General features: G+C 40.8%; 1 protein-coding gene across 1 annotated transcript; it reads right to left on the bottom strand.

Annotated features, from left to right (window-relative positions):
- Window positions 1-698: 698 nt before the first annotated feature.
- Window positions 699-3,769, bottom strand: LOC311277662 (uncharacterized protein; the record flags this gene model as incomplete). Its single annotated transcript, XM_084388031.1, has 3 exons — window positions 2,973-3,769; window positions 2,086-2,874; window positions 699-1,994 (listed from the first exon to the last, which is right to left on the bottom strand). Exon 3 carries the CDS (start codon window positions 1,632-1,634, stop codon window positions 699-701), a length of 936 nt encoding a protein of 311 aa, XP_084244157.1. The 5' UTR covers window positions 1,635-1,994; window positions 2,086-2,874; window positions 2,973-3,769.
- Between the last annotated feature and the right edge of the window lie 7,962 nt (window positions 3,770-11,731).

Here is an 11,731-nt window from a genome sequence, read left to right as displayed (position 1 = left end):
CCCTCGTCGTATGACCGCTAGCCCATGGGCTACTTCGATGGGTTGACAATCTTCATGGGGCTCTACCAGGACACAGTTACCTGACTCACGGGGTCCAGCAGGCACTCGGACCCAGAGAACAGCCTCGCTCCGGGCTGGAACAGACAGAGCGTACCGGCAGGTGACTCGACCGATATCTTCCCGCTCTTGCACCTGACTTGCTGCATGGACTCTTCGGCAATCGGCCAGGATCTGGTCCCAGTCCTGCCTCACTGCTAACGGGGACGTTCGGGCCGGTCGGTCTTTAAACAGCTCTTCCCAGCAATCCAGGACAACATTCATCCCTAGCAGTGCTCGATGGAGACCCAAGCAATGGTCCCGAACAATGACAACACCCTTCTGGTGGACAGGAACCCCTCGAACCAAAAAGTCTACCACGATGTACCCAGTATAAGGAATGTCCAATCCATTCGCTCCACGTAATGTGAGTCTTGAAGTTTCCGTCCTGTGAAGCCGATGATCCGCGAATAACTCCAGAGCCAGACTCTCTGAAAACAATGTGACCTGAGAACCTGTATCGACCAGACAATTAATCTTCATTCCATTAACTTGAACTTCTACGGTGGGACAACGCCCAACCCAGTCGTCTCTCATCACAGGAACAGAACAAGGGTCTCTTGAAGGGGTCCCGGCCACTTGACCCACAGTGACCGGTGGGACTAAAAACCCCCTTGAGAGCTTCGACGACGGTCGCACTGGCGGCTGATGTGTCCCGGATTTCCACAATTGATACAGATGGGTCGACCCCGATGATCCCACTGAAACCAGGGGCCCGTCGGACGCGGAGGGCGGCGTACCGGTCCTTGCCCCTCCTCTGAATATGATCTTCCTCGCCCCATCGGCCCACCTTCAACTCGACCTCGATGAAGCTCACCCAAAAGACTCCGAGACAACTCTGCCATCTGTCCCTTAACATCCTCCAGTAATTCTGTCCTCAATTTCTGCTTCCACTCACTTGACTCAACAGGCGCGGGCACTGTGGCGCTGCTGGCCGCCACACGAACCGGTGTCCGAGTCGTCTCTCCCTGATCTGACTCCAACGCCAAGGCCTCTTGTCGAAGAGCCTCAAAAGACATAGTGGGGTCTCGTCGAAGCTGGAGCCGTATGCCCTGGCGCACCGGTCCTTCACGCAGCCCCAAAACAAACTGGTCTCTCAATAAGCCCTCTCCTTCTCCCAGTCCATGATCTTGTCGACCTTTCAGCCGGCCAAACTGCTCTCGCAGTTTCAGGGAGTATGCTCGCAGAGTCTGCTGAGGCCCCTGCTGACAGTTAAAGAACTGGGCACGAAGGATGGCTACCGGGGTAGAATCTCCATATACTCCAGACAAGAAATCAAAGATATTCTTCACAGTGGCCCGCGTAGCTTCTGATGCAGCAAGAACTTCCCTTTTGGCTTCTCCTTCTAACGATCCTAGCACAAACTGTACCTTTTGCGATGCGCTCAGTCCTTGTAATCCAGCCAGATATTCCGTCTGCGCCTTCCAGTCCTGAAAACTCAGCTCCGATCCTGGTCCTCCATAGCGTTGTGCCCAAGGGGCTCCCATCATGATGGGCATTACTTGTGAGCGAACTGGTGGAACCTCTTCATCCACCATCGCGTACCTGTGGCCGCTACAACTCACGGTGGCAACCCTGCCGACTTACGCCAAATTGTGTCACCGGTGCAGGCCGGGGCGGACTCGGATGACCAGCCGCCCCTGACTCCAGACACCACCGTGAGGAGCCAACACCACAGGCACGCAACAGATGGACAAAAGAGGAAGCAGGTAATTTAGTTCAAAGGTAACAATCTTTATTGAATAATAATCAACTTGAAGAAAGAATGAGCAACTCCTGTCTTCTCGAGCTATTGGACCGGAGTAGCCACTGAAACGATTTTCCACTGTCTTCGGGGCACAATGGAACGATAGTGGCTAGGAAGGCTTACTCCACGGCGTTGCTGCACGTCTGCAGGACTCAAACGACAAGTAACAAGTAATGTTTACTTCTTCAACAGCAGATTCTCTTAACAGGACGTGAGAGGGGAATTGTGACTTTAAAACTCACTTCACAGCGTTGCTGCACATCTGCAGGACTCAGGCGGTAGGTAACAGGTAAGGTTTCTTCTCTTAACAGCAGATTCTCTTAACAGGACGTGAGAGGGAAATTGTGACTTTAAAACTCACTTCACAGCGTTGCTGCACATCTGCAGGACTCAGGCGGTAGGTAACAGGTAAGGTTTCTTCTCTTAACAGCAGATTCTCTTAACAGGACGTGAGAGGGAAATTGTGACTTTAAAACTCACTTCACAGCGTTGCTGCACATCTGCAGGACTCAGGCGGTAGGTAACAGGTAAGGTTTCTTCTCTTAACAGCAGATTCTCTTAACAGGACGTGAGAGGGGAATTGTGACTTTAAAACTCACTTCACAGCGTTGCTGCACATCTGCAGGACTCAGGCGGTAGGTAACAGGTAAAGTTTCTTCTCTTATCAGCAGATTCTCTTAACAGGACGTGAGAGGGAAATTGTGACTTTAAAACTCACTTCACAGCGTTGCTGCACATCTGCAGGACTCAGGCGGTAGGTAACAGGTAAGGTTTCTCCTCTTATCAGCAGATTCTCTCGTCAGGACATAAAAGGGAAATTGTGACTTTAAAACTCACTTCACAGCGTTGCTGCACATCTGCAGGACTCAGACGGTAGGTAACAGGTGAGGTTTCTTCTCTCAACAGCAGTTTCTCTCGTCAAGACATAAAAAGGAAATTGCGACTTTATCAGCGATGTTATACATCTTCAGGGCTCCATCACTAAGTATAACGGTTCAGACTTTTCCACAACCATACGGTTCTTCACGAGACTTGTAATTTCAGAGAGAGAGAGAGTTAACAGGAGCCTTCAATAAGGGATTACTTCACAACAATACTCAGTGGAAGAGAGGATAATACAAAGCATTACTTCACCAGTTCAGTTGCATCGTTCCGAATTTTGGATGAGGACAAGTAGATCATTTCACAAGAATGAAAGCAGGCGTTGGGAGACTCTTCTCAGCATAGCACACAGCACTCGTGTCCACTACAAATCCACAGCATTAATTCAGCGTGCATCAGGTAAGGCAAACAACTGCGAATCACTCACACACAGTAGGGCTGATCAGAAAACTCGCTTCGTCCATGCATTTCAATGGGAATATTCAACTCTCCATTCTCTCCAGCGCATCTGAAACAGATGTCCTCCTCAATAGTAAGTTTCACATTCACAGTCTTTGTTTCAAGCTTTACATTTGATTCAACGATGTAATTTAGTTCACTTATCTTTCTCTTTTCCTCTTCCAGCGCAGATCCAAGCAACAATTCAATCCAGTAATTTTCCACAAGCAGCTCCAAACGACAGACTCAAATGGCAGTTCCTCACTTACACGAATTTCCAGGATGACAGCGTCCAATGTAAGCGTCCAAACCGGAGATCTTCTACCCCAAAACACAACGACTGAGACCCAGCCAAACAACTGATCAACTGAACACCGATTGACCTTTACCAGTTCCAACCTCCACCTCAACTCGACTTCGAATGGCTCTTTTATCCTCCTCCTGTGAAGCGGAAAGCCTGTGCAAACACCGCTCCTCTCTCTCCCTCACACCTGTCGTGCATCAGCTGTAATTAGTTTGCGCAATATCTCCGCTACACCCGGAACCGGAGTGAGGTGTTACACCAAAATAACTCCCCTCGGGGACATAGAAAGAGAAAAGAAAGGTTCCGCTTTTCCCCGCATTTTGTCACCCGTGACAATTTCATATTATCACTGTAAAGCCACTTTGGAACAATCTACATTGTTAAAAGCGCTATATAAATGAGATGACTTGACTGGACTTGTTTAAGTATATTATTGGATGAGAACAGACTAGAGCAAGCGATCAGGTCAGACCAACACATGCGTTCAGTAAGTCTGAGTAAGTGCTGGATGCTAGAGAGCACAGCATGACATTCAATCTGTTCTGTCTCCAGCTCCAGGGGAGTAACTGCCTCAGCAAATAAATGTCTGAACATTGCTAGCGTGCCACGACTTTTCAGCCACATCGGGACCACCAATGACTTCTCATTCTCCAAACCAGCATGAAAAATATCACTTCATTGCCATCCTGAGCAGGCTAAAAATACTTCTGTCCAGTGAAAATTAATTAAGAGATTGAGTCAACTGTTTTCTGAAGGAAGTGAGCTGTGCTGGTATTTTCAGAGGTGCACCAATCCTGCTGCTTCATGTTAATGGTGTTGCACTTCATCTACTTTTAATAGACATGATGTTGCTGAGGTATTAAAAGTACATTTTTTAGCTAATTTGAGTCTAATCTCCTAAAATGAAGCATTTAGGATCAAAGGGACTTTTTAAATTGAACAGTTGCAGAATTTCCTGATACAAATGGTGGGTGTTTTCTAGTATTTAGTATAACATAGTTAATTTAATGCTAGATTGTATTTGCACCATGTTTTGAAAGAATATTTCTGCATGATTGAGAAAAAAATGGGTTGAATATTGTTCCAACATGTTACGCAAACAAACTTTCCTTTACAGCCCTTTCAAACTTTAGAATTATAAATCAAATCCAAATAACCAGTCATATTTTCAAATGTTTTTTATATATATATATATATATATATATATATAGTTAAAGTTGTACGTATTTTCAACTGACTCAATAAAAAATAAATCATAAAAGTCATTTGTTTGCGAATCGATCATCACAGCATGCACTGTGTTTGTTGATGTGAAGGAAAGACAAGGGAACACTGGCACTGACCTTGATGAGACAAAATCACATGTTGATGCCCAAAAAGCTTTCCCAACTTTTAGTGGTGACTAGATTTTAAATTTAATTTTTTGCTGCATTTGTCACCATTTTAATTGCAGCCTGGAGCCAAGTTCATTCATGTCACTGTTGAAAGTACCTGTGTTCAAGAAGACCAGTTGCTCATTTTGTTGCACACAAACTAAATTTGAGTTGATAATCAATACAAAGTTGATCATTTAAGTTGACAATTAATAAAAAGGTTTGTTGCTGACTACCTTTGGTGCTCTTTATCCAGTGCCTGCGGAGACGAATATATCACTGAAACCTGAAGACATTGCAAAATAAACTGGACTGTCAGACCCAATTGGAGAAGATACCCGTGTCCTTTGAATAGAGTTGATGGAGGAGTGTTAGTATCAAAGTTAAACTGACATGAAAGGCAGTGATGAAAAATTAAACATGATAGGAACCAAAGAATTTAAGATGAAAGTATGCAATACCGGTCCTTGCTGGCTGCTCCTCTGAATTGCAAGTTAAATGTATCTTCTTTTTTTCTTTTTCTTCCAAATTTTACTGAAAACCTATCCCAGCTTACTAGCCATTAGTGGCCATCCTGATGTCTGTCAAATGGTTTGAATTGATTCCATTTCTTTCCTCAAAAAGAATATATCATGAGCCGTTGTATCATGATATGTTGTCTTACAGTTGTTTTTCTAGTGTTACCTTTGCAGGGCAGATCTCAAAAGCTTTGATTAGGTTTATTCAGCAGTGCATAGAAGCAATCCCGTCAGAATGGCATTAGACGTGTAGAATAAAGGAATTGCGCACCCCACGTCTCAGCGAGCACTTCATTATCTTCCTGACTTCCTTCATTTTGTTTCAGTGGCCTTGCAATGCATTTCCTTTTATCCGCAGAATTTCTCATTGTGCTAACACTCCAACTGAAACACAATTAATAATGCATGAAATACAGAAATTAACAAAAAACATAATTTTTTCGTCTTTCAAAAAAAAAAAAAAAAAAAAAAAAAAAATTGGTCCCTTTCACCAACTTTTCTCTCAAGTTGGTGAAAGGGAAGCTTAAGACAGTGATGTGCAATTTACCACTACATGGAGCAATGAACAAAGAAAATCTATGGATTTATTTAACAGCTTTTTCTTTTCTTTTCTTTTTCACCCTCACATCCTTCAATTGACTGCTGTGGATTCAAATTCAATCAAAGCCTCTGATGGAAATCTGCACCAATTTCTTAGGGAAATTATAGGTAATATTCTTCCACCCCTACATCTGACCCTGTCTCAACATTCTTTATAGGAAAATATCATTTTATAAAAGGCAAGAGAGGTATGGCATGTAATTGGCATATAAATGCAATAGATTCAGATAAAAGGCATAGCAATTCAAGAATGTAATTCAAAAGAAAAGAATAAAGCATTTAAGAGACAAAATAAAGAGGCCTCTGTTGTTCTCAGAAAAAGAAACATTGTATATTTGAGTTGAGTGCTGTATAAAAATGATTTAATGGATATAGCATGAAGATTTTATCAATATTCTTTCTTTCTTTCTAAATAAATATATAGGCCTATATATATATATATATATATATATATAATAAATATATATATATATATATATATATATATATATATATATAATAAATATATATATATATATATATATATATATATATATATATATATAATAAATAATATAAAAGCATATACTATAGACACTACAGTTCTGCATTACAGCACTAAAGTCATACGATTTAAAAAAAAAATCCTTTTATTCAGCAAGGATGCATTAAATTGATCAAAAGTGACAGTAAAATACACTATAATTTTATCAGAGGTTTCTATATTGCAAATAAATGTTATTTTGAATTTTCTACTGAATTGAATTCTGAAAAGAAAATGCATCACAGTTTCCACCAAAATATTAAGCAGCATAACTTTCAACATTGATAATAATAAGAAATGTTGCTTGAGCAGCAAATCAGCATATTAGAATGATTTCTGAAGGATCATGTGACACTGAAGACTGGAGAAATGGCTGCTGAAAATCCATCACAGGAATAAATGACATTTTAAAATATATATATATGAGTATATATTACACAGTATATCAAAATTGCAACTGAGCTTCACAGACTGATCACAATGTTTTGTTCATTACATGGAAAAGAGTATCTTTGACATTTCGTTTCACAGGAAAAAGTTACACAAGTGACATTATAGCAAGTGGTTGAGCCGATGATGAGTCATTCTCTTGCTTCTCTCTTCCTTTGCCATGAAAAATCTTCCATTGCATTTCACATTTATCCACATGACACCTAATATTCACTTTAATTATTACGTGTCTGTTCCAGACTAGTGATTTCATTATGCCTGAATTTCACCGTATAGAACTTAAGAAGGGTCTAATTTTAGAGCCACATTCACAGTTGATATCAGACTCCAGCTGTGTTAGGCACAACATTCTTCAGAGGAACCAAACAAGCTTTAAACAACAAAATAATTTTAAAAATGTAAAAAAATATATAATTCTGTTTCTGCTTCCAGTATAAAAAAATAACCAGAAAACTATTCAATAGCTAAATAAATAGATAAAAAGATAATAGCATAGAATAATAAGAAATGTATTTATTTATATAATGAATAGAATAATTTCATTTTACTAGTGTCCTTCACTGAGTCCACATAGTGGTATAATGCTCACATGTGAATGTCTTTGAAACAATCTTTAAAAGTAGAGTCATGTTTGATAAATTAAAGTGCATGTCAGGCTGTGACCTTTCTTGTGTGGCTGTATTTTGTTTTCTGTTTTCTTGTGACTGCAATTAAACCACCAAACGTCTACAAGTGCAACACTCCAATTCAGATGCAACCTTTCAACAATCTGTCCCGTTTCAATATTAACTGAGTTTAAAAGGTCAAGTTGACTTGTCTGGGATATATTGTAAATCATTATGTGTCTAGTGGATCCACCTTAGACTCTCCACAAATTTTTTTGCAATTATGATGCAAATCAAATAATCACACTAGTTTAGAATCATATTATCTGGTGGAAATTCATTCAACAAGGCCAAGCAAGCTCCAAAATTAAGTTGTTAAAAATGTGTACACTTTTTCTACAGGAAACGTGAAAAGCTCCTTCAAGTAAAGCTCTTGAGGGCACATTGGCGGAAATAACATATCATAATTGCGTTTCCTTTCGTCTGCATTCGTTGCCCAGTAATTGGACTGAGGTAGAAAGAGGTAGATGAGTGGCAATTCATAAGAGGAAACAGAGGGCCAAATGGATGTATTCTCAACAGGCACTCATGCAGGTAGCCGTCTGTGTTTAAATGAGAGGGCCAGTCTGGGCCAGTGCACTAGGGAGTAAAGAAAGCCGGTACAACAGGAGTTCAGGTGCTGCAGCTGTTCCTGATAACGAAGCTTATAGTAAAATGGGGAGCCATTACAGTTCCACTGTGACTGTGGTACCAGAACAGTTTGTCAGCTCTTAGTCTCAAAGTGGTGTTTTAGACTACTTCCACATTCCTGAACTGCTCTAGTCAAAAGATTGAAGCCTACTGCCCATGGGATCCCACTATAAGTGACCTCTTGTTCCCATCCCACCCATAGTTCGTACACACACACAAACAAACATACATACAATATATATATATATATATATATATATATAAGATGCTCGCCAGAACTGCAGAATGTGTCTTGAGGTCAGAGAGGAAGCAATTAGTGGTGGAAAGGAAAGAGAATGCATTAAACCAAACCACCAGAGAGAAAACCAGTAAAGGGTAGTTCACGGTGTGAGCTAAATCGATAGTCATATCGAATGCCCAGATACCGCAGGCTATTCCTTCAGGCTAGACTCACAATCACATTTCTGATGTTACCATATGGCACAGTGAATGAATGAATAATGCTATCTTGGCTATAATATATTCCAAAGGAAGAAGTTAGAAGCTTCTGTTGTGTGGAGACAAGTCGGATTATCATTTAATAAAGAAAAAAACACACAAAAAAAAAACTGACCCTTAGATTCATAATATTGATTTATGCAACCACAAAAAAAACACCAATACTGCAGGGTGGTGGGGTGAACGGTGAACGGTGCAGCTATGTTACAAAGCACTTGAGGGGGTTAGGTGCTTTACATCTGAATTCATTTTTTGCAGATGTGAAGAAAAAGGCAAAAGTGGATTGGGAGAAATTGGAAAAGACTGCAGTCAGGCATGCTGTTGACTATAAATCTGGCCAAGAAAAGGTAATTTGACAAAACAGTTAGATGCGATTTAAAGTCTAACTGAAACACCAAAAAACATTAAAAATGTAAATTCTGTCAACATATATATTATATATAGGCTATATACACACACACACATAGGCCTACATATAGCTACACTATGGGCTGTGCAAAAATATCAATACAGCTAACTATCGCGATATTTGTTTTCACAATAGTGTATCGACATTCCAACCTCTAGTATCGATACTTTTTTTTTTATTATCATGCTTTAAACAGATTTAAAATGACTTTAGCATTTCAGCAAATCCCAGTGTGTCAAACGACCTCCTCAGTTCCTGTAGATCGCTGACTCGCTGTCTACGTTTCCCGTCGTACATTCACACGGCCAATGTCTCAGAAGTAAGCGGGAGCGAGCATGGCGAAAAAGCTTGCAGAGCCGACGTGTGGGTGCACTATGTTTTAAAAAAAAAAGTCAGGTAGTAATGAACTAGTTGAAACAAATGCAGTTTGTAAGCTTTGCCAGGCTACACAAAAATATTTCAGGAAACAACCAACTTGCGTTATTACTTAAAGGTACAATATGTAAGAATTTTGCATTAAAATATCCCATAATCTCAAGGCCAGTGTTATATATTTTGTTAAGGTGATTACTTACAATATCCCAAATTTTTCCAACTATTTTTAAATCGTGAGAAAATTGCGATTTTAACCAAGGAAACGGGGCGTCAGAGCAGGGGAGAGCTGGGAGTCGCCAGTCAATTGCGTCATATCCGCGTTACCCTCGGTTTCCGCTCGTACTGCGTGGAGTCCTGGACAAATGCGGAAGTTGTAGTTGTAGCGTCTATCAAGCAACAAACGTTAGCTTGTTTCGTGCTGTCGTTATGGAACACCGTTATTCTTTACCGATTTTTGCTGTGTCCGTCGACAAAGCAAGCTTAATTTTATATTCCAATGTAGCATTCGGTAATAGTAATGTTTATGTAAGGGAAGTATTATTGCTTTAGATTTGTGTTTAGTTTATTGACATTGTTTATCACGTCTGTGTTTATGACCATGTAAATAAACATAGCATGTGTTATACATAAAGATTAATCAGTATTTTGTCAAATGATGTGGGTATGTTCGAATGTACTTTTACAACATTTGTTTAGAACACGTAAAACTGCGCTGCGTTATCACAACAATGAATTCGACATACAGTAACATCTATGATAACCAATGTAGTATTAAACACAGTAATGAAATAAAAGTGTGATGAGGTCCAAGAGTCAGGAAGGAAGAAGACAGGGGTCGGCGTGACTGCGACTCGTACTTTATTAAAATAAAACAAAACAAACAAAAGTCACGCACAACGCGCATTCACCGTGGCAACCGCGACGGCTCAAAACAGTTCAAAAATGAGTGCTCGGATCCACCGGTTCGTTTTCTCTGCGTCCAATTTTCTCTTCAGTCTCTCTCTCTCGTTCCAGCGCGCGGCTTATAAGCGGTCTCTCCGCGCCGATCACTGCAATAAGACACAGGTGTTCGTCATTTGCACTTGACCTACTTGCTCTCGTCTCTTCGCTCATCTCTTCTCTCTCCCGTTACAGACCGCGCTGAACCACGCCCTCCTCGCCACAAAAAGCATGTCATTAAACGCAACATTTATAAAAATAGAACTTTACCTCATCCATGAACATGATTTTTCGATTCCCGTCTGACTGATTTACATCCACTGTGGAGTTGAAAACAACAGTTCCCATCATTCCACGCTCCTTCACATCGTCATCAAGCTACGCCGTTGTTGTTGTTTGGAATGTAGCGCCCTCTAGCGGCAAAACATTTGTGCATATTGTACCTTTAAGACACCACGCTGATGAAATGGCGGCACTGCAACCTCCGCCGAAATCTGTTGATTCAAGGCAAACTACACTGGATAATAACACCAACAAGCTTCCGTCTATCTCAGCTCGTGCAAAGAAAAACGGAGTCGGTGGCGGAGTAGTGTGGTTGAAAACTCCGGCTTAAGGCATATGGTGAACATATGGATGTGCGCGCTGTGATCGCAACTCGCAGATGAGTTATCAAAATATCAAATATCAAAAAAAATTGCAGCATAGTCAAGTCACCTTTATTTATATTGCGCTCTTTGCAAAACAGATATAGTTTGAAAGCAGCTTTACAGTGATAACAGGAAAATAATGCAACAACGTTTGTTCTAGAATAAAATAGTGCCATTGTCCATATTAAGTTCGTTCAGTAGGCTACTTGATTAATTTAGGTTGTAAAAATCATTAGTTATTAATTTAGTTTAATTTAATTTTAATTTAATTTAGTAATTGGGGCGGCAGTGGCTCAGTGGTTCATGTAGGTTGTCTACAAACCGAAAGGTTGGTGGTTCAATCCCCGGTTCCACCTGACCAAGTGTCGAGGTGTCCATGAGCAAGACACCTAACCCCAGCTGCTCCCGACGAGCTGGATGGCGCCTTGCATGGCTGACACCGCTGTCGGTGTATGAATGAGTGAGTGAGTGAGTGAGTGAGTGAATGTGAGGCTATGGCTGACACCGCTGTCGGTGTATGAATGAGTGAGTGAGTGAGTGAATGTGAGGCTATGTAAAGTGCTTTGGTGGACATAGGTCTATGAAAGTGCTATATAAATGCAGTCCATTTACCATTAGTTTAGGCTATTTATACAGC

Source organism: Rutilus rutilus (genome assembly GCF_951802725.1).
Source record: "Rutilus rutilus genome assembly, chromosome: 18".
NCBI classification, from domain to species: Eukaryota; Metazoa; Chordata; class Actinopteri; order Cypriniformes; family Leuciscidae; genus Rutilus; species Rutilus rutilus.
The sequence above is the reverse complement of the archived record's forward strand: the minus strand, read 5'-3'. Positions and strand labels throughout refer to the sequence as shown.